The sequence below is a fragment of the Petaurus breviceps genome, unplaced genomic scaffold (assembly GCF_028583685.1).
Source record: "Petaurus breviceps papuanus isolate PSGF00001 unplaced genomic scaffold, PetGlider_PUasm1.0 138, whole genome shotgun sequence".
In the NCBI taxonomy this organism is placed as follows: Eukaryota; Metazoa; Chordata; class Mammalia; order Diprotodontia; family Petauridae; genus Petaurus; species Petaurus breviceps.
This window is the reverse complement of record NW_027185694.1, coordinates 30,419,967-30,447,303: the sequence shown is the minus strand read 5'-3', so window position 1 is coordinate 30,447,303 and position 27,337 is coordinate 30,419,967. Positions and strand designations below refer to the sequence as shown.

The following is a 27,337-nucleotide window of genomic DNA, read 5'->3' as shown; positions in this document are numbered from 1 at the left end:
ATCAGGTTTAGTTCAGTAAAAGAAACATTGTTAGGGACTCATCAACAGTGGGTTTAAATTAACAATTAGTCTAACAGTATCAGGAACCCAGAACTAGCTGGAAAAAGAAGGGATAATCTTCAGAATGCTATACTTGATAAATACATTATAAAGAAGTTATTATATCCAATTGGGGGGGGGTATAGGGAAGGCTTCATGAAGGATTAAGATCAACTGGGATTTAAAGGCTGGATAGAATTTTAAAAGATAGAGATGGCAGATAGGATTTTCCAAAACTGGGAACAGTATAATCAAAGGCATGGATAAAAGCATGACATGGCTGGTCACTGCAGCACACATCCTTAATCCCTATTACTGGGGTGCCTGATGTTGATGGATTGATTGAGCTTGGATCTTCCGAACTACATTGCAATAGCTTTAGAGGTGATCAGGTGTCCATATTGATTTTGGCACTAATATTGGAGAAGGTGTTTCACCAGGCTGCCTAAGGAGAGGCAAGCTGTCTCAGGCAGAAAATGGAACAGGTCAAATGTTTCCATGTCATCGACAGCAGATCAGGTCTGTGAATGGCCACTTTACTTGTGGATAGGGGTAAAGTATAGGGGGAGACCATGAGAAAAAGAAAGCATGAGATGTATACAGAGGATGGCAAATAGTCCAATTTGGCTGGACTAGGGAGTACATGGAGGAGAGTACTTTTGTATATCGCCAGAAAGATGGAAAGATACCAGATTATGGAAGCCCTTGAGTGCCAAGTTAAGGAGTTTAAACTTTTATTTGGCAGGCAAAAGGAACGGAAAATTTTGAACAGAAGAGTGACATGATCAGATCTGTACATAATAATTTGGACCCGGTGAAGAGGTTGATGTCTTGGCAGGCAGATAAGATAATCAAAGGGCCAAAGATAAAACCTTGGAGAATAATTTTGTTGAAGAGCTGGGAGAAGGAAGACCAACCAGGGAAGGAAGCAGAAAAGGAACAGTTAAAAGTAGAATCTAGAGAGTGCTGTGTCACAGAAGGCAAGGGAATATCGAGGAGGATTCTCTTTCTCTCTGTGTAAACAATAAGACCATTTATTCAGAACATAGATGCATAATAACGTACATTCCTAGTGAGTAGTCTCATTTCCCTTCCCCCCAGACTAGTTTGAGTTCTGAGTGTTATCAGAACTGATGATTTAGATAGGGAAAGATTTGTTGGTGGGGGAGGGGAGAGGGAGGGGGGTGTTGCTCCTTGCTGGAGTGTTTGCTACAGTGTCAAATGCCCCAGAGATCAGGAGGAGACAGAATGAAGAAAATCCGAGTTGTTCCTTGAGCTCTGCACTTGTATGGGTTGGAAGGATTCGGTGCATTTCTAGACCTCGTGTTCATTTCCACTTTTTAAAATCCTTAACTTGCTTCAAGCCTCAGTTTGGAAGTCAATATTTACAGGACACTTCCTGATTCAAGTCACTTTCCTGACTGCCTTGTATTTACATATATTTGTTATATACACCCAGGTAAACCTAAGTTTACTTAGGACAGTGACTGTTCTGTTTTTGTCCTTGCAACCCCAGCACTGAGAACAGTGCCTTCATATATAGTAGATGCTTAATGTTTGTTGAAATTAACTTAATCTCTAAGATTCTCTCCAACTCCAATTTTATGACTGATTTAATAGGCTGAATCAGTTGCTTCCTATGTGAAAGCTTGTGGCAGAATATCAATCATAATCACTAGAAAATGATTTTTACAAACACTTGATGGGGCAAAATAATTGTAGTCTTATATGACAAGCTATTGTAGAACAAACTTCCGTATGCTAGTACTATAACCCCTACCCGTGGCTCTTAGCAGATCTCTATCTAGTACTTTATTGAGTCACTAGTCTCTTGTAATTGCATGAAGTAGTTTTTTTTAAAAAAGCCTTATCAAATTAGCAAGGGCTAAACCCAGATCCTGCCAGGCCAGTTGCATGTTCCTCTGAGGTCTATTAAATTAGCATATGAGCCAGGCCACCCTGAATTAGTATATCTGATCCTGAAGCAAATTATGAGGGATTCTGGAATCATGAAGTTACATTTTGCACAGTCCCTGCTTTATTTAGCACAAGAGGAAAATTCTATTCATGGTCATTTGAGGGGAAAAAAATCATTTACTGAAGTCCTGCAGTTTTTATAACCCTACCCTATTGTACATTGTTTTCTTGTCCTTTCAAGGAATTCAGTGACAGAGAGCAGCAATGTATAGATAAGTTAGAGGAAGACTTCAGTATATTAAAAAGAGCTTCTAGGAAAGATTAATGGAAAGCTGGGAATGAGATTCACATATGCAGAATAAGAGGAGATAGGTTGCTTTGTGCACAATTCCATGGCAAGGGAGCAGGAATAATCAGTAATCTCATGTAATCAAAGGAAATCAAATCGATGAAGTGGATAAAGCCCTCAGGCCTGGATTTAGGAAGACCTGAGTTCAAATTCAGCCTCAGACACTTGGGCAAGTCACTTAACACTTTTTGCCACAGTTGCTTTATCTGTAAAAAGAAAATGGCAAGCCACTTCAGCATCTTTTCCAAGAAAACCCCAAAGGGGTCACAAAGAGCCAAACAGGATGGAACAGCAATATCAGAGGAAATAGCTTATCTGTACTGGGGGAAAGCAGGGAGGCAGGTTGTTGACTAATTTTTTTTTTTTGTCTAATGAGGTTAACTCATGATTTCTGTCAGTCTCCAAGTTTTTTTTTGCTACCTATATAGCTGAATAGTCATCTAGAACTAGATTTAAAAAAATACTTACCCTTAGGTTAACTCATGATTTCTGTCAATCTCCAAGTTTTTTTGCTACCCATATAGCTGAATAGTCATCTAGAACTAGATTAAAAAACACATTTACCCTTTGCTATCCTAAATTATCACTCTATATGCAGCTTTCTCAGCGAATTCTGTGCTCGGGGGTAAAAAGGGCACAGACTGAGCTGATATAAATATAAAAGGGATGATATTTCTAGGAGCAGATGGTCCAACTGCCGACTGGATCATGACACACCCCACCCCACTCGCAATAAGCTGCCTATTCCCTCCAGGATCAGATTTCTTCATCTCCTAGACCCACTTACCTTCCAGTCTCTTCACACTTTCCTCTAGCTCCAGGCATTTTCTCTGGCTATCCCCCCAGGCCTGTTATGCCCCTCATCTCCTGCCTGCTGCCTTCCCCGGCTTCCTTCTCTACAAGACCTTCTGAATTCTAGCGCTTCCCTCTCTCAGTCACCCCCCATTTACGCCTTTAGCGCTGTTTGTTCCTTTGTGTTTGCTCGGGGTGACTGCCTTCCTCACTGGATTGGGAGCTCCTTGAGGGCAGTATCTTTTGCCTCTTTATATCTCCAGCATTTTGCACCGTGCCTGGCACCTAGTAGGCACTTAATAAATGTTTATTGACTGAGATGGAAAATTTTTTGCTAGATACACATTTATATCTATGGGGGAAAAAACGCCCTCCTTCCAAAGATGACCTCAGCGGGCCTCCACTGGCAGCTGCTGTCACACTGGCCGACTGGCCTCCTGAACATTTCCCAGGGTGTCAAGAGGTCATAGATTCAGGGTGGGAAGCGGCCCTGAGAGGCACGGAGTCTAGGCCGCCATTTCACAGAGAGGAAAGCCCCAAGCCGTTAGGGTGCCTGCCCCAGGCTATCCTCAGCGGGGATAGGAACGGGGCTCCCCCTCAGGCTCTTTCCATAACCCTCCTAGTGGTGGCCTAAACGTGGCTTTACATGAAGCACCGGACCTCTCCCACCTCTGGCTCGGCCTTCCCGTGGTTGTTGGGAAGGTGCTTTACAGAAGTCCACACTGCTGGGAGGGTCTCGCTCCAAGGCCCTCACCCAGGAACAGACATCGAAACTGAGGCCCGGAAGACATAAAAGGAGGCAGACTTGCCCAAGGCCGAGAAGCGAGCTCCTACTGGGATCCAGCCTCTGAGGCTAGGGCGTGGGCTACGAAGCCCTGGACATTGCTCGCGGGGTGGCGGGAGGGGATGGGGGGGCCGTGGGGGAGGAGGGGCGGGGGGGGGGGGCGGGGCCGGGGAAGTGCGGGGGAGGGGGCTTCCGGCCCCGACACCCCAGAGCCAGGCTGCCGCGAGCCTGGGGGCGGGGCCCGTCCGGGGGCGGGGCCTGCGTGACGGGGTGACGACACGGAGGGCGGGGCCGGCGCGCGCCTAGGCGGGACCGGGGGCGGAGGCGGGGGGAGGGGGCGGGGAGCCCCGGGGAATTGACGGGTCGGGAACGGGGGTCCCGGGCAAAGTGGAGATGGTGAAGGGCCAACCGTTTGACGTGGGACCGCGCTACACAGAACTGCAGTACATTGGGGAGGGGGCATACGGCATGGTCAGGTATGGGGCGGGGCCCGGGGGAAGGGGCTCGGGAGGTGTCCTGAGAGAGGGAAGGGGGCTCCCGGGATGTTCAGGGAAGGAAGAGGGCCCTGGGGAAGTTCCACCGGAGGGGAGGGGTCTCCAGAGATATTCTTAGGGAAGGGAGGGAGCCCAGGATACAATCTGAGGTAGGGGAGGGACTTCTAGGGATGTTCTGAAGGAGGGAGGAGGGATAGGGTGCGGGGGGGAGGACGTTGCGAGGTTGAGGAAAGGGTTCTAGGGATGTTCTAAGGGAGGAGAGGTTGTCCAGGGATATTAGGAGGGAGGGAAAGGGAAACAGGGGGTGGGCAATGAAGAGAGCATATAGACGGGGGGAGGGAGGGGGGGCTAGGGGGGGGAATTGAGAGAGACAGGGGGGAGGGCTGTCCCGGGGGGGGGAGGGGGGGGGGGGGTGGGGGGTGTGGGGGGGGGGGGGGGGGGGGCCCTGAGGAGGTTCCTAGGAAGGGGAGGGGTCTCCAGGAATGCCGAGGGAGGGGAAGGGGGTGTCGGACCATCACAAAGAGAGCTGGGAAGGGGCTGGTTGCCAGAGAAGTTGGGGAAGTCTTGACGAGGCGAATCCGGGTGGGGAGGTGTGAGTTAGCCGCAGACTTGGGGTGCGGGGAGGCGTGTGGCGTGGGGCTGTCTGTGCCAGTATCTTTCTGCTGTCCCTTCAGTGGGACAGGCCTGGACCCTGTCTAGATTAATTTCCTCCACTCTCACCCCCTCCCTCCATCCTTCTATATGCTCTCTTCATTGCCCACCCCCTGTGACCCTTTGATACCCTCCCTTCTAGACCCCATCTCCTTATTTACTTCCAGGAGGCCTGACTTGAGGCCATCCCCACCCGTTTTCTTTCTATTTCTTATTTTCTCCTTACCCTCCATATCTCACTTTTGGATTTCTGGGTATGTCTGACAGCCCCACAATAGGAAGAGAGATGAGGGGTCCTAACAGCTGGAATTTAGGTTGAGGAGTGGGGAGGAGAGTCAGTGGTCTCTTCTTCCTGGAGTGAAGTAAGAGCTTGGGTTGGCTAGTCCCCAGCCCACTCCCAGGAGGCTTCAGGCACTAGTGACAGGAAGGAGCCAGCATTGTTTACTGCCTAGTCAGAGTGCTCCCTTGACCCCCCCCCCTCCCCCCCCCCTCCCACCCCTTACCCCAAGGCTACTGAGCTCCACCCAGGCCTTGGGGCCAAGAGAGATAAGTCCATGTGTCCCTAATTGGGCTTAACCCCCCCCCCCCAATTCTGTCTGCATTTTGTCCCCTTCCCCCTGGGGCACAGCTCTCTTCCAGCTGTGATCCAGGATGGATCCTTTGCCCTCTGCCCCAACAGCTCTGCCTTTGATCATGTGCAGAAGGCCCGAGTAGCCATCAAGAAGATCAGCCCATTTGAGCACCAGACATATTGCCAGCGCACCCTACGAGAGATTCAGATCCTGCTTCGCTGCCACCATGAAAATGTCATTGGCATTCGTGACATCCTTCGAGCATCCACACTGGAGGCCATGAGGGATGTGTATCCTTAAACCCTTTATCGAACCCTGGCCCTGGGATCAGGCTCTATAGGACTTTTTTTTTTCCTTCCCTGTTTTCTACTCCTTTTTTGATTCCATTCCCCAGTAGAAGAGAGAGAATATGGAATAGGGGAAAGTGAATGGGATTATGAATTAGTATTGTTCAGTCATTTTGATCATGTCCAGCTCTTTGTGACCCCTTTTGGGTTTTTTTTTGGCAGAGATACTGAAGTGGTTTGCCATTTTCTTCTCCAAATAATTTCTCAGATGAGGAACTGAGGCAGAGTTAAGTGACTTGCCCAGGGTCACGCAGCAATTACATATCTGAGGTCAGATTTGAACTCAGGAAGAGGAGTCTTGTGTCTTCAGGCCTAGCACTCTCCACTGTGCCTCTTAGCTACCCCTATAAATTAATAGATCCAGATTTTAATCCCATCTTGACCAGGTCATTTGGCTTCATTTGCCTTCTCTGGGCTTCACTCTTTTCTTATAAAATGAGACATTGAACTAGATGATCTCTGAGGTTCCTCCCAGCTCTTAAATATTTAGAGATTCTGAGATCATGGCCAGGCCTCTCCCCAGAGTCAGGGTTAAATTGATGTTTGTAGACGGACTCTCGGTGAATCTCCGAAACAGCTTGTGAAGCCCCACATAAACCTTCTATACATTGCCCATTTTCCTGCCAACCCCTCCCTTTTTTCCTGTCAAACAGATGGGGGCTTATAGCCATCTTCTCTTGAACTTTCCCCCTCAAAGCCCCACCCAGGTACCTCCCTTGGTGGGTACAGGAAGATCCTTGGACTTTGCCCAGTTTTTGGAGAGTTTATCATTCCTTTTTCCCTCTCTGCTGTCTTTCTCAGTTTTCCTGCCTTTATTTCCTCCCTCAGCTTCCTCCCTTTCCGTTCTCAACTTCAATTGAAACCCTGTCAACCCCCTTCTCCCACCATTCTCCATGTGTATGGATTTTTACTGTAAAAATAACTGTTGGATGAGATCTGGGCCATTATAAAAAATGGCAGAAAAAGACTAAATGAAGGGACCCTCTGGTTGGCCTGACTGGATTACTGATTGTACCATCAGCCTGTTATTCTCCTTAATCCTTGTTCCTATCGTTCCCCCACTTCCTGGTTGGAGTGGGGGGGGGAACTCCTCCATGTCTTCCTCAGCTACATTGTTCAGGACCTGATGGAAACAGACTTGTATAAGCTGCTCAAGAGCCAGCAGCTGAGTAATGACCATGTCTGCTACTTCCTCTACCAAATTCTTCGGGGCCTCAAATATATCCACTCAGCCAATGTACTCCATCGGGACCTCAAACCCTCCAATCTGCTCATTAACACTACTTGTGACCTCAAGGTGAGAAGGCAGAGATTAGAAACCAGCACTTCTCTTCCTCCTCCCACCTCACCCCAGTCTACCCATATGCACTTGATGGACACCACTTCTAACCTCTGTGTCAAGGAGCAAGATGTCCAAGCTGCTAATCATTATCTGTGACCCCAGGGTCTTTCCTCTCTCCCCAAGTGTCTCTGCCTCTCCAACTCTTCTTACCTGACGAGGCATTTTTTCATCATAATTTTTTCAAATTAAATACCTATTATGTTTAAGATATTTTTTGCTAGCAGAGGATGAAAAAAGGTATGAGCCATGGTCCTCCATAAACCTAATCTGTTTGGGAAGACAGGATGAGACACATTAAATACATACCTAATAGAACACTGGTGAACAGCACTCCTGTGGAAAAACTTTTACTCTTCCCTTCTAAAATATTAGATATGAGGTTGTATCTATATCAACAAATAGTTATTGCATGTAGCAACTGAGGGGGAGGGGGTTTTTAATTTCTTTTATTCCAGATTTTCCCAAACCTCCTTTTTTCTTGATGTAGTTCATGTCCCCTACCCAGCATCCATGGTTTCTATCAGCATATTTCAATTGCAGAAATAGTCTGATCATATTAGTTTGGGAAACATTGGCCATTTCAGACAGTAAATACTCTTAAAGTTGTTGATAGAGATAAGTTCTGTTTAGTCATAAAAGGAGGCAACCTGGGCCTTGAAAAGTTATCATTTAGGTCATTACTCTGGGAAAAAAATTATTATTGGGGGGGGAGGGGGAAGCTAGGGCAGTTGGGGTTAAGTGACTTGCCCAAGGTCACACAGCTTGTAAGTGTTAAGTGTCTGAGGCCCGATTTGAACTCAGGTCCTCCTGACTCCAGGGCCGGTGCTCTATTCACTGCACCACCTAGCCACCCCCTGGGAAAGAATTATAAATAGGGAGAACACATAAAAGCATGGAGGAAGACTAACAAAAGGCATGTTTAGGGGACAGTAAATAGGAACAGTTTGTCTGGAGTTGAAAGTTTTTATTGGGGAACAGTGAGAAGCTGAATTGGGGCCAGATAATGGCATTGAATGTGCATCTAATAAATTTGTACTTTATGTACAAATGATAGGATACCATTGACTGAAAATGAAGTGGTTCTTTTTTTTCTCTAAGATCTGTGACTTTGGCCTGGCCCGAATTGCTGACCCTGAGCACGATCACACAGGCTTCCTGACCGAGTATGTGGCTACCCGCTGGTATAGAGCACCAGAGATCATGCTCAATTCCAAGGTAAGGAGGTGAAGCCATCCTCAGATCTTCCAGGAGGTCTCCTCAACTCCCAAGTGAGGGTACCCGAGGAAAGGTGTAAGTAAGAAGCCATAGAGAAGGGACATTGAAACTGTTCAGTGGTCCTAGGTGTCCTAACTTTAATCCAGACAACTGTGAAGAGGAGAGCACAAGATTGGTTATTTTCCTATCTCCTGATCTCAGGTTACCGTTATGGGTGTGTTTATGTGGTGGGGACAGGAAAGAAAATTGGCCAACTCTGTCAGCAAATACTAGTTCTTCTAACCCAGATAGGTAATGAAAAGGGCCCCAGAGCTCATTTGAGAGCCCCTTTGCCTTCAGTGCCCTGCTGGGGCAGCGGGGTTGGAAGGAAGGAATAGTGGTGCAGGGACAAGAGCTGACCAGAGAAGCTGCCCGTTTGGGATAGCCCCATGGCTACCTGTTATTTCCCCCTACATCAGGGCTATACCAAATCCATCGATATCTGGTCTGTGGGCTGTATCCTCGCGGAAATGCTCTCCAATCGTCCCATCTTCCCTGGGAAGCACTACCTGGACCAGTTGAACCACATTCTAGGTGAACAGAAGGGTGGGGGTGAGGGGTAGTCTGGCAAGATGGATTGGTAGAAACCCTATGAGCTATCAGCTGGAATTGGGGGGAGGGGAGTCAGGCATTTTCAGAGTGGGTTGGCTAAGGAAATGTATCATAGGACTTAGACATGATCTAGTCCAACTTCCTTTTTTTTTTTTTTAAACAGGTAAGGACCCGAAATCCCAAGGAGGTAACATGACTAATACAGGGTCACACATCTAGTAAATGGCATAGTCATGCTTCAAACCCAGGTCTTATGACTCCAAATCCAGTGCTCTTTCTATTATACAATGCTGTCTTCCCTAGAGTGAGTTTAGTACTATTTGCTAGAGCAAGGATGTTCTGGTTTTCAGCTCCCAGACTATTCAACTTCTGTGTACTAGTTAAGATGAGGTCCTTCTGAGCTAGCTTCCTTGGAAAGATGAGTATCAACAGTGATCCCTTGTCTCCTTGATTTCCTTCCCATGGCTTGTTATGAACTTTCCTTTGTTTAGGTATCCTGGGTTCTCCATCTCAGGATGATCTGAATTGTATCATCAACATGAAGGCCCGGAACTACCTGCAGTCCCTTCCATCCAAGCCTAAGGTGCCCTGGGTCAAGCTCTTTCCCAAAGCAGATCCCAAAGGTGAGGGGGAGAGAAAGAAATGGATTAGATAACTTATAAATAAGAAGAGTGGGAAAACTTGGCTGTGGAGAGGATCCAGAGGAAAGAAGACATGAGGCTGGGGGCAGTATAGGATTAGAATTTCAGTCCACATAGGGGATCAGAATAGAGTGGGAGTATTTCCATATCCTAGTTCCACTCGCTAACAGAGACCAGGTTTGGTGGTGTATCTCTCCCTGCCCAACAGAGTTTGTGCCCCCAGTTCCATCATCTAAATTTAAAGGGGTCCTTAAATATGGAGGGAGAAGAAAAGTATCTAGTATACCTTTCCCTTCTACCCATCCCTCATGCCCACCTTGCCCTGTGAGGCAAGGATTTGTGGGGTCCATGACTCTGATCCATGACCTCATCCAGCCCTGGACCTGCTGGACCGGATGTTGACCTTTAACCCCAACAAGCGAATCACAGTGGAGGATGCCCTGGCCCATCCCTACTTGGAGCAGTACTATGATCCAACTGATGAGGTGGGACCAGGGGCTGGGGTCAAATGGGTGTAGGAGGGTGGGGAAAAAACAGAATTCTTAGATGGGCATCTCTGAGGTCTCTAACTTTAATCTTTCCCTGCCCTTTCTTTTCCTAGCCAGTGGCAGAAGAACCCTTTACCTTTGACATGGAGCTGGATGACCTGCCAAAGGAACGACTGAAGGAGCTCATCTTCCAAGAGACAGCCCAATTCCAACCTGGAGCCCCAGGAGCCCCCTGAAACAGGGACCCTCTCCTCTTGAGGACCTGGTAAGTGCTTCTGATCCATTGGTGTGTTTATACCCCTGCAAGCACCTGCCTACACCCCCATTACTATAAACATGCTGTATGTGAAGACATACATACACAAACGTGCCTTCAAACACCTGGCACACAAAGGCCTACGTGTATGCACCCTGTACATATACAAATACATTCCCTCCTCCACCCCATATGTACACAAACTGATACCTACACACTCCTTTAAATAAACACCTGCTCCAATGTAACTTTATATCTCTATCTCTTGTCCTAAGTTTGCTTCCCCCAGCAAGACCCTCCCCTTCTCCTCCCTACCTTCTTCCACTAGCCTTTTTCACCTTAATCACACCTCTTCTGTCCAACAGGCCTTACGGGATGAAAAAGCTAGGGTTTCCTGAGGCTAAGTTTGCTTGGGTCTCCCTGTCAACCTCTCTCCTATTACTCAGTCTGCCCCAATAGGGACTGGGGTTCTCCTTTCAGGGTACCTCCACTTTATGTTCCTTGGCCTCCTAGGAGTTTGGAACTGCAAAGTGGCTTCCAGAAACAGACTGTCTGGAGAGGCCTTTGCACCAAAAGGGCATCCCTCCAGTAATCCCTTTTCCTCCAGTCTGAATAATAGTGGTACAGGCACACTTGTTGGCTCCTTCAACACCAAGGAGGGGGATATAAATATTTGGGGAGGAGGCTAACATGCCTACATATGACCTAAAACCCAAGTCAGTCTTCCCTGACCCCTATTATTCAGACCAACTATTCAGCCACCTTTGGCTAATCAGTTTTCTGCCTCTATCCTATGATCTTTTGATTTCAGGTTCCTTCTCCCTCTTTATAAATTTCTGAATTTGGGTCTTGGCCTCTCTTTTTCCATCCAGAGTCTGAATTCCACCTGCCCCTTTTCCTGCTGGACTGTTTGAAACTGGATGCCACTCACACCCTGGCCCCCCATTCCAGGAAGGGGATGGATGGGTGTGTGTGTGGGGGGGTGTCTGGGCCCCTCTGTCCTAACATGCTTTATCTCAGAGACAGCCTTTCATCCCCTTTACTTCAGGCGGAAATCATGTCCCTTTCTGCAGTTGGGGGTTCTGGACCAAACCTTTGCTCCCCTAGCTGACTCACCACTGCCCCAGAAGCCTTCACTCCCCTCCCCACTGCAGTCTGGCCTAGGGAGCCCAGGGCTGCTTTGCCCCAGTCCTTTTACATACTCCTTTTCTCAAGGGCTAGTGCTGCTTCTCAGCCTCTTAATCCCTACAAGGCACCTCAAAGAATGTGTTTGGTGGGGGTGAGTGGGGAAGTGAATTGAATTCTGGCTCTTTCACGCAATTGACAAGTCCCCCAGATCTTCTCCAACCTCTGTGGAACATTCCTGATTCTCAAGGGCTAGTTTTCAGATTGGGGAGAAAGAGGTTTGGAGGGAGGAACTGGGGTCCTTCCTTCAAACCCTGGGCTGTGCCCCTGAAGCTGCCACGTTTAACCCCATTGCCCTCTCACCCTTCCTGGAAGGGATGCCCCTGCTGCTTGTGTGTGTGTGTGTGTGTGTGTGTGAGTGTGTGTGGGAGGGAAGGGCTGGCCAGCCAACCCCGAGGTATGGTAGGGGAGGCCATACTACCTTCTCCCAGCATCTGTATCTAATATATAAATATATAGATGTGTATCAGGATTACCTGCCTCTGTGTCTTTGTTTGCTGCCATCTCCTAAGGGCTTCATCACCATCACCTTCTGGACCTTCCTTGGAGTAGACTAGCCCTAAGCCATTTCTGGAGGGTTTGGGGTGGTAAGGAAGTTGAGAGGCCTTAACCAGAAACAGATTCAGCCCCATACAACTCCAGAGATCTTTGACCTCAGCTAACCAGATAACTGCCTTCCCCCGCCTCCAGCATATCTGAATTGGGTGCAGGTTGGGCCTAGGGTGGGGTAGGGGAGGTGGAAGGTTTTGGAAGAGCCAGAGGTAATGGACTTGGTACCAAAAGAAGAGTGGGGTCATTTTCCCCATTAAGTCCCCACTGGCTTCTCACCCTTTCTATTTCCTGTCTAACTGGAATGGGGGTGATTCAGGCAGGGGTTTCTCATATATTCCCACACTCCATGACTGCCCGGAGGGCAATGGGTTCACCCTGGCCCTGAGCACCCAGGGGAGAGGGGGAAGGGAGCTTTTAGCACTTCTAGCTGGAAGACAGCAGTGGCCTTTAGATCAGCAAGGGGTGCTAGAGTGGGCTTTCCTGTTCCTGTTTTGCTGTCCCTAGGGATAGAAAGCCGCCTGTGGCTGGTGGAGGGGGGGACATGTCCTGGGGCTGTCCAGGTCCCTGGATGTCCCGCCCTGGCTCCTGCCCTACCGGTTGGGCCTCTTGCCAATGGCAGGCTCAGCAGGTCCTAGGGGCGTGGTGGAACTGCAGAAGCAGAGGCAGAGGTAGCCTTCTGCCGCAGAGGGAACTTTGTGAAGCCAGAAAGGAGCTGGAGAAGCAGCCAAGTAGAAACCCAGCCTGCAGGAGCCACAGACCCTCACCTCATCCTCTGACATCAGCTTCTTCCATGAGCTCCTTTCTCTACTATGCCCTCCCTGCCATGGGAGGCTATACTCTGCTCTCCCTCTTCTTCCTTCGATGGCCCCGGCTACTCCATGTTCCCTGGAACACTGCCTTCCGCTGCCAACTTGCTGCCCACAGAGGGGGTGAGGACATTGCTTCCAAGGGATAGACAGAAATGAGTTTGGGATCAGGAGAAAAAATGGAAAAGGAGACTTGGAGAAAGATGCGGGGTTCTGGGGTATGTGAAGGAAATGGAATAAAAGATTACATTTTAAAATTAAGTCAGTATGTGGTTACCAGGGATTTTTTTCTCTTTGAGTGTGACACAACTGTAAAGGGTGGATGGGATAGAATTGGGGAGGAGAAGACACAGGTATTAAGTGTATGGTAGGGAGTGGATTGGGGCAGGGAGACAGATTCAAAGGAATAGGATTGAGAAGGGGATACTGGCTCTGTGGAATAGGATTGGGGAAAAAACCAGGACTAGGGAGAAGAGATAAGTACTTGGGGATGGAATGGAATCAGAGAAAGAAGAAAGAGGTTCTAGAGAATGGAAAAGAAGAAATTAGGAGGATGGAGGAGTGATATGGAGAAAGGAGAGAAGACCAGATAGTGATAGAGGGACAGAGAGAACAAAGAGATACAGAGGAATGGGACAGGATTGAAAGAAAAACGAACTGAAGTAGAGAGCCCAGACTTACATCCCATCCCTTAACACAGGTTCTGGGGAACGGCTTGAGAATACCATGGAGGCCCTTGAGAAGTGAGTCTGTCTCTCTCCTTTGATCTCTGATCCCAGTGTTTCTTTCCTAGGCCCCATGCCCCACAGGTGTTGGGTCAAAAGTGACCTGTACCCTTTCATTCCCACAGCTCCATGGCCCAACGATCAGACCTCTTTGAGCTGGACTGCCAGCTGACCCAGGATGGCCAGGTTGTTGTCTCCCATGATGAGAACCTCTTTCGACAATCTGGCTTAAACAAGAATATTCAGGATGTGGACTATGAGGTGGAGGTTCCCCTAAGTCATTCCCCACATTTAAGCCTTTCCAGTCTTTCCCCAGAATCTCCTTAAGGACCCCAGACTTAACCCCCACCACACACATACACCAAGGTCCCTCAAATCTTTGCCCCTTCATTCTCTGCCAGCTTGGTTCCCCATGATATCAACCCTTTTTCTCCTACACTCCCCCCAGGACCTGCCTCTTTACAGGGAGGAATTGGAAGTGTACTTCTCCCCAGGTGAGATACAGAGGGGCCTTGGATTGGGGACAAGTTACCATGGAAGTTACTATGACCCCTGACCTTCCCTGGGAGCTGCTATAGGGAAGGGAGGGAGAAAATAAGCAAGCCCAGGTCCCTTAGTCTATGTGATGGGAAAGAGGGAGCCTTTATAACCTGCCCTTCTTCCTAGATGTGTATCTGATTTTCTTTGACCTCAACCTTCCCTTTTACTATGGCCTTTACTCTTTTCTTTCACATTCCCTCTCAAATCTTCAATCTGTTTAGTGACCTCTGATCTCCTCTCTGACCTCCAGTCTCTTCTCTGTACCTCCCTTCTCCTCTTCATTGCCTCTAGGTCAGTTTGCACGAGGATCAGACCGAAAGATGGTTCGGCTAGAAGATGTTTTCCAGAGGTTCCCCCAAACACCCATGTCTGTGGAAGTGAAAGTGGAAGATGATAAACTCATTAACAAGGTAAGACTGAGGGATTGAAGGCATTTGAGGGGCAGGGGAAGAGAAACTGAAGATCTGGGCAAACTGACCTCTCGATGGGGAGAGCTGCGGACTGAGGATGATTTAGGAGCCAAGAAAACCCTTCTGACTTTCCCTCCCACTCTCAGATAGCCACCATGGTCAAGCACTTTGGCAGAAGTGAAATAACCATCTGGGCTTCTGAAAAAAACTCTATCATGAAGAAATGCCATGCAGCTGTAAGTTGCCCATTCTGCCCTGGACCTACTTGTCTGTCCCACTTCCTAATATTCCCTTGATCTCCTGATACCCCAAACCTCTGCTATTTGTCCCATTACCCATGGAATATCATGCTCTCTGTTAGTCCTGAAAGACTTTCTTCAGAGGACTTCTGTCTCCTTCAGGAGACAGCATATGAGATTGGTTGGGCTTGTTCTCCAACTGCTTCTGAGGTTTTCATTTCTTTCCTTGGCCTTTAGGTTTTTGTAGGTATCAGTAGCATGTATGGATCCTGAGAGGCCTCAGAGAAAAAGGACTTTTGCTGTCTGTGGGGTGGAGTTTGGGAAGATTTCATCAAGTGAGGAGTTGTTGAGCTGGACCTTAAAAGCTGGCTTGAAGTCAGAAAAATTTGGGGTTAGAATTCTGACTTTGCCACTTGCTAGTCAGGTAGTCATAGTAAAAAGTCATTTCTTTGGTCCTGTTTTCTCATCCATTCCAATGAGTGGGTCTAGAGAATCTTGAAGGTCTCTTACCTACTCTAACATTTCATTTTGAATAGAGAGACAGAGAAGGGCACTCCAGCTAGAGGAAGCAAAGGAAGTTTTTTTCCTTTGAGGTAAGCAAAGGAAGTTAGCATGACATCTGAAAGGGACATATTGAGGACTCTGGCCTATCTGGATTGGAAGGTTATAGATTGAGGAACCTTAAAGAACAGGCTATTAAATAGGAAATCATGTTGGGGCCATATTATGGAGGGTCCTGAATCCCAGGTGAGAGATGACATGATTGGGGTTTAGACTTAATGTAGGTATTGGTAATCTCTGGAGCACTCCGCTCTCCTGTATTCTTGACTCAAACTCAGCACCTCTTCTTTGGGGAGCCCTGTTTGCCATTCTCCTTCAGATAAGCCTTGGCTCTTATTTTTCCTCTCCTTACCTCCTGGTACTGATCCTCCTGGCTCCTCTAGAATCCAGAAATGCCCACCTCTTTCACTGTGACCCGAGTCATTTGGTTGCTGTTGATGTACTATGGGGGACTGTTGCCCTTCTTCTCCATCTCTGAGAGATTCCTGCTTTGCTTCCTGCCCACCATCATCAACAGGTAATGGGGCTGTTAGGCTGGGTCCTGGCCTTGGGAAAGGGATAGGGGCACAGGAAACAAAGGGACAAGGGGTCCCTGGGACATCTCTTTCCCCCTCTTCTTTGTGATCACTGTTAGTAATGAGAAGAGCTACAATCATGGGGTGACAGGGCCAAGGAAGAAGATACTAAGCAGTATCTCAAAGCCAGGCCTAATTGGCTGATCTAATTCCATCTTTTGAACTAGGACCTACTTCCCATTTTCCTGCCCTGCTGTGAATAGATTGGCAGCAGCCTTAACTAAGAAGTAAGATGGCCAAGGAGGGTGGGTTGGGCATTCCTGGGGCCCCTTGACCTCCCTTGTCTAATAATATTGCTTCTTTCTTCCTTCAGGCTGATCATGAGGAAAAGTCTGATCAGGCATCTTGAAGAAAGAGGGATACAAGTGAGTTTAATCATTACTTGTAAAAAAAATATTGCAGAATACATCATGCATACTCAGCCCTTTGTTAGTTGCTAAGGGGGAAAGAGGAAGCAAAAAATCACTTTTGGTTTCCATTATGCTTTACAGTTTTCAAAGCATTTTCCTCAGAACACCTCTGTAAGATAGGTAATATAAGTAGTATTATCCCAATTTTACTGGATTAGGAACCTGAGATTTAAAGAGGTCAAAACGACTTGCCCAAAGTCATATATCTAGTAAATGTCTCAACTGGAGTCTCCAACCCAGGTTTCATCACAAGTCCACTGCCAAGCCATGGCTGCCACTCCCTTTGCCCAGGAGCTCATAGTCACCCGTGAAAAATTAAAAATGTATTTTATCGTTTCTAGTGGTACAGGTCGATAGAAGTACTATAGGAGTTTAGAGGAGGCTTTAGGAAGAAGGTGGGAGAAGGAATGGGTACAATTTAGATAAGCAGAGGATTGCATACTTGGGAAGTCAGGAGAACAAAGCACTTTTTTATCTTTATTTCCTCTTCAGGTGGTCTTTTGGTGCCTTAATGAGGAATCTGATTTTGAAGTGGCCTATGGGTTGGGAGCCACAGGAGTCATGACAGATTACCCTACTGCCCTTCGACATTACCTGGACAACCATCCCCAGGAACCTAACCAGAACAGCTCAGACAGGTGACTCAGAGCTAACTGGGTCACGCATCTCTACATTTTTTTTCCTTTTTAAATGTTTTGCTGAAAAGCTGTTTCAACACATCACTGTCACTTCCCAGTGACTCTCCAGTCACACAGCAATAAAGATCTCCCTTAGTAGTAGCAGTCAAGCAAAAAGGTGATTTGTATCAACTAGCTGGCTATGCCTGACAATGTGTGCCTCCTTCTGTTCTTTTGGTCTTTTGACATTTCTCTACTGAGGGGCAAAGATTATATTTCAAAATTGAGTTTCCTGAAGTCACAACTGAACATTTCTGCATTGATTAGAATTCTTTATTTTCTGGTGTTGGTTTTTCCTTATTTTGTGATCATCCTATATGTTTCTCTCTAATTCTGCTGATTTTGCTCTGCATCACATCATGCAGGTGTTCAAGATCTCCCTTAAAACACTTCCCCAGCACAGTTCGCTCTCCCTGCTGCCTTTCATCTATTCCTCAATAAAAGTTTTCTTACTGAGTCAAGTGTCTTTATTAAGGAGGGGGCTGGGGATGCAGGCATAAGAAAAGGGAGGAGAGTCCTGGGCGTCAGGTCTGGCCACATTCCTGACCCTCGGAGCAAGTGTACTTTCTGGTGCCCCTCCCAGCCTTTCAGGCGCAGCCCAGTCGAGGAACCCTTATTTTCTTCCAGGTAGGGGCAGGCCGAGACTGGAGACGTGGGTGGGGGTGGGGGAAGTGGTCCCACGGGGCTGGGAAGCGGGTTAAGACCTCAGCCTCCCAAGCCCACCCCTCCCGGAAGCTTTTTTGGTTAACGCATCCTCCTCGCGGTCCGGGACAGGGCAGGGCTCCCACGCTCCCGACAGGCGTCCCCGGGAAACCTGAGAAGCGGATGCCTTCCGAGGCAAGCCCCGGGCCCGCCCCATGAGGGTCCGGAGGCTGGACGGGCTGCTCCAAGCCTGCGACAGGAACTCTCGGGCGAAGGCAGTCAAAGCGCAGGCTCTGGAACCTGGGGGGGCGGCCAGGGAAACTTTGTTACCGCACCGAGGAGGCCCGGCGCCCGGGACAGCTGCGGCTGCGGCGGGGCGGGGGCGGGCCGTGGCGAGACCCCGCCCGGGCTCCGAGCTCCTTTGTTTTCCGAGGTTAGGCGTCCTAAGCTCCCTACGCGCCCACCACCCTCACCCAGCCCCAGACTCCGCCGCATTTCCGGAGGCGACGATCCGTCAGCTTGGACGCTACCAGAAAGAGGCGAGGGCAATGGTTCGAACGCTCCCGGATGCGTGACGCTCCCCGGTCATTTACATAGGGCGCCCTGATTGGCCGCGGCGACCGCCGGGAGAGTGCAGAGAGGGAGGGGGGAGAGCTCACAGCGGCAGCAGCTGGTCTCGGTGTAAACAAGTCGCGGCTGCGAACCCCGGGCGTGGGGACAGCGCCCCGGCTCCGGAGCGCCCCACCACCCGACCCCAGACCCCGGAGGACCGGGCCCCTCCGCGCACCTAGGTGAGGCCCAGCACCCTCGGAGCGCCCATGGGTCCTTTGAGCGATGCCTGCGCTCCTAGCCCCCAAACCCGAGCTTCCAGGCTCCCTCCCCTCTGCAGCCCTCCTCCTCCCTCTCCCTGAACAAGCTGGGGCCACCCCGAGGCCAGAGCACCCCCATGAAAGACCCAGACTCCTGGGGCGCCCTCCCCTGTAGCTCCGGACCTGTGCACCCCTTCCCCTCCCCCTCCCCAGCTGCGCAGTTTTTACAAAGCAAGACTACTTCCCCCCTACGGCCCCCCTCCAGTTTATTCTTTCCTTTCGGGGCTCCCTCCCATATCTTGAGTTTTGACCCAGCTTCCAGAGTACACTGGATTGGCTGGGCCCGGGTGGAGGAGCTGGGCGACTGAGTCACCCCTCCCAGCCTCAGTTTCCCCTGTGATGAAACTTGATGTCTCTCAAGGCAGTGAGTCAAATCGATGCTTTGACTGAACCCAAGCTGAGCAACATTCCTCCCCCAGGGAGGCAACCTGACTCTAGGGAAGGCAGAGGCAACAGCCAAGTCTAACAGCTGAGACAGCCCTAGCTCTGGGGAGAAGTCGGGCACCAGCTATATGAAATGCTGGGATGTGTTTGGTTCTGGGAGGGAAAGAGATGCCGTGTATGGAAGATCAAGAACTTTGGGGTAGCAGATGAGGGCAGTGTTCCTGATGCTTCATGATCTTCTAGGCTCTGGGCTCCCTTTGCTCACCGTGGTCCCCTCCCCGGGTGGGGCCACTGCCCCCAGCCCCCACCATGGTTCGGATCTCCAAGCCCAAAACCTTCCAAGCTTATCTGGATGACTGTCACCGAAGGTATAGCTGTGCCCATTGTCGGGCACACCTGGCCAACCACGATGACCTCATCTCCAAGGTAACCAACCTGCCTAAGAATTGGGAAAGCTCTTGGTCCCAGGGATTGTACTGGGAGGGAACTTGAAAGCCCCCAGAAGTGACAGTGACTGTGACCCTTTTCCTTTTCTACAGTCCTTCCAGGGCAGCCAGGGCCGTGCCTATCTCTTTAACTCTGTGTGAGTATCAGAACTTTCTCAATAAAGGGATTCCCTTCAAGGTGAAGAGTCTTGGGGCAGTCTCCAACCTGTAGTGGACTGTGACCTCCTCTTTGAATCTGTGCTTTCCTATAGTGCTGGAGTTTCAGGGCCAATGAAGGGTCAGGTGGAATTGTAACTTATTTGGGACTTAAGACCCTAGAATACTCCATAGTGGGAAAGTGGGCCCTAGGCTTGGGATGGGGTGGTGTTTGAGACCCAGAGTCCCCTGAGGGACTAGTCTCATTTGTAACAGCCTGGTGACCCACCCCACAGGGTGAACGTGGGTTGCGGGCCAGCTGAAGAGCGTGTTCTACTAACTGGGCTCCATGCTGTGGCTGATATCCACTGTGAGAGCTGCAAGACCACCCTGGGCTGGAAATATGTGAGTGTGACCCGTGACCCGTGACCCTCCCATGGTTCCAAAAGAATAGTCAGACCCCTGTGAGCAGCAATGAGTCTGGAGTTTGAAGACCAGGCTCTGCCCCTTACTACCTGTAACACTGGGCAAGTCACTTCCTCTCTCAGAGCCTGAGTTTTCTCATATGCAAAATGAGGGTTAAACTAGATCACCTCTAAGGTCCCATCCAGAACCAAGTCCATGAGTTCTCTCAGCTACTTTATCAGGTCACCCTTTTATTTAATAAAGATATTTATAGAGTCCTGAACTTTTTCAAAGCTGTTTCACATTTGTTATCTCATTTGAGTCTCACAAACACATTCTGTGTATGTGAGGTAGGGAGCTTAGGTTATTGCAACCCTCATTTGACAGGTAAGAAAACCAGAAGCTTGGTGAAGACAAAAATTGATCATTGATCTCAGTCTCTCCAGAAGAAGGAATACCCCAGTCACCGCTCCCCCACTCCCCAACAACCCTCTCCCCCCAACTGATTCTTCCCTGCCTTCCAGGAACAGGCCTTTGAGAGCAGTCAGAAATACAAAGAGGGGAAGTACATCATTGAGCTCAACCACATGATCAAGGACAATGGCTGGGACTGACCTCTGACCTCCAACCTCAGCCCCATGATTCTCCCTGAGAAGATGATTCTGCTGCCCCCACCCCAGCCAGGCTGCTGGAGGAGGGGCACTGGTGGGAGAAACAACTACTTGCTTTTTTTCCAGGGATCCTGGGGAACTGCAAGTTCTCCCTCCTCAGGGCTTTGTTGGGAGATGGCCCCAAGTCCTTGTACATACATTTTATTATTTTATTGCATGCACTGTGACTTTTTTTTGGGGGGGGGGGGTAGGGGAAGAAATGTCCCTGTTCTGCTGCCCCCCATGATCTGGCTGGTTTGGATCTCATTTTTAACCCTCTCCCCACCCCAGATTCACCTGTAGATATGCCCTTTGTTGTACATAACTCCCCGGCTTCCTCTCCATGGCATCCCTTGTCTTCCTGCCTATATACCTCAAGCCTGTGCCACTCTTTCCCCATGATTTCCTTACCCCTTCGTGGTCTGTAGCATCTGTAAATAAAACTCCCGGAGATACCACCCACCTCTCTCTTTTCTTGTAATCTCTGGGTTCTGGGAAGGACTCTTGTACCCAAGCACATCCCTCCACCCCCAAGTCATAGATTTGCAAGCACTTCCTTTGTCATCTAGCAGCTTGAACAGACTATGGGCCCTCACCCTCCGTTCAACCGTAGACAGGCTCATCTCTAATATTTATTAGTTGTGTGGTGATCCTGGACTTCCATATTTGTAAAATGGGGGTATTCCTTATACTACCTACCTCACAGGGATGTTGTGAGGAAAACGCTTTAAAGTGGTATGAGTTACTGGATTACTAGTCTGGTCTTAACGCCAACTAAGCTTCAGCCTGTCTTTTCTTAAAACTGTCATGGCTCCAGGGACAGGATCCGCTCCTTCCTCTCGACCTGCCTCGATCTCCCAAAAGCAGCACCAGAGTTCTATGGGGAAAGAGCGATATAGCACATACAGCATTTCCTCCAGTCTGGGTAACAAATGCGTTGTACGTTTTTGGAACCTATGGAGTTGAAACTACGGCCCCCAAGAAACGCAGCGCGGATTCTAGTCAAGAATGCAGGTTCCTTCCGCGCTAAGCCTTCTGGGAACTGTAGTTCGAATGGGCCAGCCCTTCCTAACAAGGCGGGGCGGAGAGATCCTGGGCTATTCTTCCGGTGTAATGTTGTCCGGTGCAGTGTGGAACGGCTAACCAATGGCCCGGGGCCCCCTAGTCCTCCGAGTCCTGGGGAAGCTGCGGGGTCCCCGAAGGTGCTTCCCGAAGTGGCAGTCTAGACTGCCGAGTTCAGATTTCGGCCACACTTTTCCCTGGGGATCTCGGTGTTTCTCCCTCCCACCCCAGCGCAAGGGGAGAAATTGGAAGACGACCGTCCAGGGTCCGGGTCAGGCAGAGATGTCTGTTACTTACCCGAGGCCCCGCCCCCAAGTCCTATGGTCTCGCCCCGAGTCCCAGAGGCCCCGCCTCCCAGGTTCTCCCAGGTTTCTTCGTGGGAACCCCGAACAGCTGGCAGGAAGCGCCAAACTGCTGTCCCGGCTCAAGCCCCCCGGGATCAATCAGGCCGAGGAGTTAATTATGTAATTAGGGAGTAGGGGGCCAGGGCTAATGAAGCCTAGCCGTCGGGCTGGCTGGAGGGGACTAGGAGAGGGGGAGGGAGGTGGACTAACTTGTGGGACAGATGGAATTAGGGAGGGGAGGAACCCAGGCATTCCCATCTGGGCCCCATGGGCCGCCCCCCTCCTCCCCACACCGAATTTCCCCCCCTTTCCTACATCCTGCACCCCCAGCCTTGAAGGCCCCTGGGGGAGGAGGAGCTGTGACCAGGGGCCAAGGGGGCTGAGGCTATAAAGGGGGCATCACCTGGGCGGGTGGCTCAGAGCTGAGCAGACAGGACAGGAGGGGCCTGGGATCAGCCCCATGTACCATCCCCGAGAGCTCTATGCCCCCTTGGGGGCCAGCTACAGGCTTCGGCCCCCCCAGCCTGGGGGGGATCTTGGTTTTCCAGCAGGGCTGGCAGAGGGGTACCGTTACTCAGGTGAGACGACAGAGCCCAGAGACCTGGGTGACTTGGGAGGGATGTTGATATTAGCACTAAGAATTTTTTTTGATGGAGGGGGTTGTGTTGGGTGAGGGTGGATGGGAGGGGAGAGGGTATAGCAATGTTATAGCAGAAAGAGCTTTGTACTGGGAGCCAGGACACTCATCTTTGTTAGTTTTGGCCCTACTACTAACTTGCTGTATGACCTTGGGCATCATTTTTTCTATATGTAAAATGAAGTGGTTGAACCAGATAATCCCTGAAGTCCAAATTGAATGTTCTGAAAATTCTAGGGGAGCCTACAGAAGTAGGGGGAAGGGAAGGGACACGAGTTGACAGTCCTTTACTGATTTTTTTTTCTTTTTTCCACTGTGCCCTAGACCTTGACACCCCCAAATTAGATTGCTTTCTCTCAGGGCTGGAGGCTGCACCACGGCCTCTGGCTGCCCCACCACCCTTGCCTCCATTGCCCCCTCCTCTGGGAGGAGAGTCAACTGCCCCTGCCTCAGCTTCTGAGGCCTCCCGCCTGCTCCCAGGAGTCAGCCTAAGCCTGGAGAACCATGATTTGTGGAAAGAGTTCAACTCTGTGGGAACAGAAATGATCATCACCAAGGCTGGGAGGTGAGGCAAGGATCAAAAGCAGCCACAGAGATGTTCTGTCTTCAAATGGGGCCTGAGCCTGCCAATAGAAGTTGGTTTGGGGCTGTGAAGGGTTGCATGAAAAGTTATCCACACTTCCTTCACTTTTCCTTGTGATAGAAAATTATGTAATAGAAAAAATTTGAAATTATTGTGGTTGGGTTAGGGCAACAGTTGGTGTGGTTAATCTGTGCTCAAGGTTAGACTTTGTCTGGCTAATAATTACTGTAGCATAGTGATTCCTCTTAAGGTAAAAAATTTAGATGGAGGCTTCATGCTCTATTCTTGTGCAAGTAAAGCCTAAATCAATCAACAATTGTTTATTAAGTACTTATTACATCAGGCTCGATGTACTGGTCATACTGAGGAACCAGGAAGATGAGGATAGTTGCCAAGATGTGAGGGAGAGCATCTTTCTCCAATGCCTTCTGTCCCAGAAAAAATGGAGTCCGAGGGAGGATAAGGTAGCAGAAAGTGATGAACTAAGGCTTTATGAAAACTGGCTCTGACCTAAATTCACTGTGAGCCTTTGAACCCAGGAGCCTGGGATTTAAATATGGAAAGGACCTCAGAGCAGAGTTCTTAACCTGGGGTCCACAGACACTCCCCCCTCCCCCCAGCTGATTAGTGGATAGATTTCAGGGAGTCCATGAACTTGGATGAGAAAAAGATGATGTATTTTATTTTGTGCATTTAATGATTCTGTTTAGTCGTCCTGTTTGCTATAGCTAGGGGTCTTATGACACATACAAAAAGGTGAAACACTTGAATGCCTTAATTTTAAAGATGAACAGGGGTCCAAGAGCAAGTCTGGCCCTTCCTTCCTCTCTAAAATGAAGGGCTGGAGTAGATCCCTAAGGCCCCTTCTACCACTGTCCTGTGTTCTGTTGTCCTAATCATCTCTCCCCCACTCCCCAACAATTGACCATTGTGATTCTGACTCCTCACTTGTGGTCAGAATTAAAGAGGGCCAGCCTAGCAACATTCCCACCCCCCTGGCTGCCTCCAGACGAATGTTCCCCGCCTGCCGAGTGACAGTGACTGGTCTGGATCCTGAGGCTCGCTACTTGTTTCTCCTTGATGTGGTGCCTGTGGATGGGGCCCGGTACCGTTGGCAAGGCCGTCGTTGGGAACCAAGTGGCAAGGCAGAGCCACGCCTCCCAGACCGAGTATACATCCACCCAGACTCCCCAGCTACTGGCGCCCACTGGATGCGGCAGCCTGTCTCCTTCCACCGTGTCAAGCTCACCAACAACACCTTGGATCCACATGGACACGTGAGGCTCCAGTGGGTGGCAGAAGCAAGGAGAGATTCCCAGGGGGAGTTAGAGGGAGAGAAAACAAGGTCATTGTGGAGTAGTTCTTGTTGGGCTATGGAGCCATAGGGTTGGGTGAATCCCAGATTAGAGGTTGCAGGTCAAGGTAGTAAGGAACCCTTTTGTTCCACCCATCTCCCTTTCGCTCCTGTGTGCCTTCAGCTGATCCTTCACTCGATGCACAAGTACCAGCCACGGCTTCATCTGGTTAGGGCTGCCCAGCTCTGTAGCCGGCACTGGGGTGGTGTTGCTTCCTTCCGATTCCCTGAGACCTCATTCATCTCTGTAACAGCCTACCAGAATCCTCGGGTAAGGATTCCCACTCACTTCCCTCACACCCTGGGGCTACCCCAAACCATCTAGTTCTTGAAAGAGGTTTCAACTTGCCTTGACAACCAGTCTTGAGGGAGGGTTGGTCTGTTTCGGGTGGGCAATTGGATTAACCCCAGGTTTTCCCTTCCAATCATGTCCCTCCAGATCACACAACTGAAGATTGCAGCTAATCCCTTTGCTAAGGGGTTCCGGGAAAACGGGAGGAACTGTAAGAGGTGGGATTATTAGGGGTCTGGATGTGGGTCTGGTGGGAAGACCATATAGCTGGCTGACGTAGGAAATTATTTGAGGGAGATGTTGAACATGTCCCCATTCCATGGGCTCCAGGGAACGGGATGCCAGGGTTAAGAGGAAGCTGAGGGGACCAGACCCTGTCATTATGGAGACCTATGGTGGAGGTAAGTGCTACTGCAGGGGCAATGAGAGGGGGAGAAGAGTGTGCTCTACACAGGGTGGGTTGAGATTAGGGGCTGACTGCCTCCTTCATTTCTCTGTGCCAACTCTCACCTTTCCTTAAACCTCTCTCCACATCCCTCTCTTATTTCCTCTATCCTCCATCTCTAATCTTATCTTTATCACAGACGGCCCTGGAGGTCCCTGTGACTCCACATTGGCCGGAGACCTTCCAGAACAAGCCTCTTCATCTACTGAGGTCCCCACACCTCCTTGTGGAGGACCCAGTGCTGAGGCCTACCTTCTGCACCCAGCTGCCTTTCACGGGGCTCCCAGTAGCCTCCCCACCAGGTGAGACAGGGTATATGATATCTGAGGGTGGAGGGGAAACAACATGGTGGAAAATCTGGAATTAAAAATGGACTTGGGTTTGAATTACTATTCTACCACTCATTCATTAGCTCTCTGATTTTCAACAAATTATTTCCTTCCAGAGCTGGTCACTGATTTGGGCTCTCTAGAAGTCACTTTTAAGGTTTCTCATTTTATATAGATGAGGAAATCAAGGCCCAGAGGGATTATGACATGTCCAAGATTTCACAGATTGGAAGTGGCAGAGCTGAAAACTGGAACCTGGTTCCTTAGTGCCTAATCATTTTCAGTCATTCCATTGTGCTTCTCCCTGCCTCTTACCTCTCACAGCCCATTTATAAAACAGCAGTAATACTATGCACTAATTACTTTAGAGGCAGGGTAGGGCACTGGACAGAGTTCTGGACTTGGAGTCAGGAAACCTGGGTTCAAATCCTAGCTCTCATTACTTGCTATACGATTGTGGAAAATCTGAGCCTCAATTTTCCCATCTCTAAAATGGAAATAAATAATGCTCACAGGGTTGTAGTGAGGAAGCAATTTTGTAAACTGCATAAAAACTTCTCCTAATATAGGTTGACTTCATTATCTTTTCCTAACCTGGCTTTCTTTTTGCTTCTCAGGGCCTCTTCCTTCTCAGAGGCTGCAGATCAGCTGTCTCGTTCTTCGTCTTACCAGGCACCCTTCCTAGAGCTGTCTCCTGGGAATGGGGGTTCTGGTCCTGGATATCCCCCAGCACCTCCGGCATCAGCCTTTGCCCCTCACTTTCTCCAGGGAGGGCCTTTCCCTCTCCCCTATGCAGCCCCTGGGGGCTACCTGGATGTTAGCAGTAAGCCCCTCTATTAAGTTAGAGGCGGCACCTAACAACCTTTCTCTCTGGAGCCTGGGGGACTCTTGGGGGCCATCTCCCTCCCACACCAAATGGCTGCTTTGGCCTCCTTCATCTCAGCCAAGCCTACCCCCACTCAGTTCACACTTCAGCTTCAGCTCACACCCCCTTCCTGCTTCAAAGCCTGTGGAGGTAGGCTTGGGGGGAGACCAGCTGTTCTGGCTTCCCCTTCCTGGGCTCTCACCTGGGTGTGAATGGAGGGTGGGGGCTGGGCCAGCAGGGGACTGGGCCTCGCCAAAAGGACAGGTCAGAGGCCACCACCAGAAACTTTCAAGGGCAGCCCAGCTAAGGGAGTTCCTATAAGGCCTCTAGGGTGCACACACCCAACAAAGTTTGTCCCCTTACTGCTAGAAATACTGTTTGACCAATTTACATATACATATCCTTACCTCCACATGGGGAAACTCTTCCAGGGATGTAGAGCACACTGTCTTTACCCCCACTGCCAAATGTACAGTAATTACTATTCTCTCAAAACACTTTTGGACTCCAGGCTCTTTTTTCCCCCTAAAATAAAACTTTTGAGTCATTTGTGTGTTATACAAATCTATTAGATTTGGAGGCAGTTGGCTTCCTGCCTTTCTAAAGCCATTTCAAAGTCCTCTTCTTTCATGAAGTTCTCCAATTTCCAAGGATTCGAATCCAAGGTGTCCTACCTTGTTTGCCTCCAAATCCTATCAGCCAGGTTTCCAGGCTCTAAGAAGTACTCAAGGCAACAG

At 49.5% G+C, this 27,337-nt stretch overlaps 5 protein-coding genes across 12 annotated transcripts in view; 4 read left to right on the top strand and 1 right to left on the bottom strand.

Moving 5' to 3' along the window:
- LOC138142652 (sulfotransferase 1A1-like) overlaps nucleotides 1-22,570 on the bottom strand; it is a 73,902-nt gene extending 51,332 nt beyond the window's left edge. For 3 of the 4 annotated variants that reach the window (XM_069063734.1, XM_069063743.1, XM_069063755.1), the window contains exon 1: nucleotides 22,552-22,570. In XM_069063734.1, the coding sequence (XP_068919835.1) occupies nucleotides 22,552-22,557 (6 nt within the window). In that variant the 5' untranslated portion in view covers nucleotides 22,558-22,570. The remainder of the gene's footprint in view (nucleotides 1-22,551) is intronic. The other variant, XM_069063749.1, reaches the window with a different exon arrangement.
- Nucleotides 4,193-12,135, top strand: MAPK3 (mitogen-activated protein kinase 3). Of its 2 annotated transcripts, none has more exons than XM_069063710.1 (9): nucleotides 4,193-4,357; nucleotides 5,706-5,888; nucleotides 7,053-7,242; nucleotides 8,386-8,502; nucleotides 8,961-9,075; nucleotides 9,585-9,716; nucleotides 10,110-10,219; nucleotides 10,336-10,487; nucleotides 11,351-12,135. In XM_069063710.1, the coding sequence occupies exons 1-8, from the start codon at nucleotides 4,275-4,277 to the stop codon at nucleotides 10,456-10,458; spliced, it is 1,053 nt and encodes a 350-aa protein (XP_068919811.1). In that variant the 5' UTR covers nucleotides 4,193-4,274; the 3' UTR covers nucleotides 10,459-10,487; nucleotides 11,351-12,135. The 2 variants fall into 2 exon arrangements, with proteins under 2 accessions (XP_068919811.1, XP_068919807.1); XM_069063706.1 differs by lacking the exon at nucleotides 4,193-4,357 and adding an exon at nucleotides 4,387-4,524.
- Nucleotides 12,809-17,614, top strand: GDPD3 (glycerophosphodiester phosphodiesterase domain containing 3). 3 transcript variants are annotated; one of them, XM_069063683.1, is made up of 10 exons: nucleotides 12,809-13,144; nucleotides 13,722-13,764; nucleotides 13,872-13,932; nucleotides 14,195-14,240; nucleotides 14,578-14,696; nucleotides 14,843-14,932; nucleotides 15,880-16,013; nucleotides 16,239-16,298; nucleotides 16,385-16,436; nucleotides 16,974-17,614. In XM_069063683.1, exons 1-10 carry the CDS (start codon nucleotides 13,006-13,008, stop codon nucleotides 17,121-17,123), a joined length of 894 nt encoding a protein of 297 aa, XP_068919784.1. In that variant the 5' UTR covers nucleotides 12,809-13,005; the 3' UTR covers nucleotides 17,124-17,614. The 3 variants fall into 3 exon arrangements, with proteins under 3 accessions (XP_068919784.1, XP_068919780.1, XP_068919792.1); XM_069063691.1 differs by having other exon boundaries at nucleotides 12,972-13,144; nucleotides 13,872-14,007; XM_069063679.1 differs by lacking the exon at nucleotides 16,239-16,298 and having other exon boundaries at nucleotides 12,814-13,144; nucleotides 13,872-14,007.
- Nucleotides 18,416-21,147, top strand: YPEL3 (yippee like 3). The gene is made up of 5 exons (XM_069063804.1): nucleotides 18,416-18,591; nucleotides 19,297-19,479; nucleotides 19,593-19,636; nucleotides 19,931-20,039; nucleotides 20,564-21,147. Exons 2-5 carry the CDS (start codon nucleotides 19,363-19,365, stop codon nucleotides 20,651-20,653), a joined length of 360 nt encoding a protein of 119 aa, XP_068919905.1. The 5' UTR covers nucleotides 18,416-18,591; nucleotides 19,297-19,362; the 3' UTR covers nucleotides 20,654-21,147.
- TBX6 (T-box transcription factor 6) lies at nucleotides 22,540-27,147 on the top strand. 2 transcript variants are annotated; one of them, XM_069063663.1, is made up of 8 exons: nucleotides 22,540-22,673; nucleotides 23,057-23,297; nucleotides 24,325-24,592; nucleotides 24,794-24,940; nucleotides 25,109-25,179; nucleotides 25,292-25,362; nucleotides 25,546-25,708; nucleotides 26,353-27,147. In XM_069063663.1, the coding sequence occupies exons 1-8, from the start codon at nucleotides 22,556-22,558 to the stop codon at nucleotides 26,573-26,575; spliced, it is 1,302 nt and encodes a 433-aa protein (XP_068919764.1). In that variant the 5' UTR covers nucleotides 22,540-22,555; the 3' UTR covers nucleotides 26,576-27,147. The 2 variants fall into 2 exon arrangements, with proteins under 2 accessions (XP_068919764.1, XP_068919756.1); XM_069063655.1 differs by having other exon boundaries at nucleotides 24,274-24,592.
- The last annotated feature ends 190 nt before the right edge of the window (nucleotides 27,148-27,337 follow it).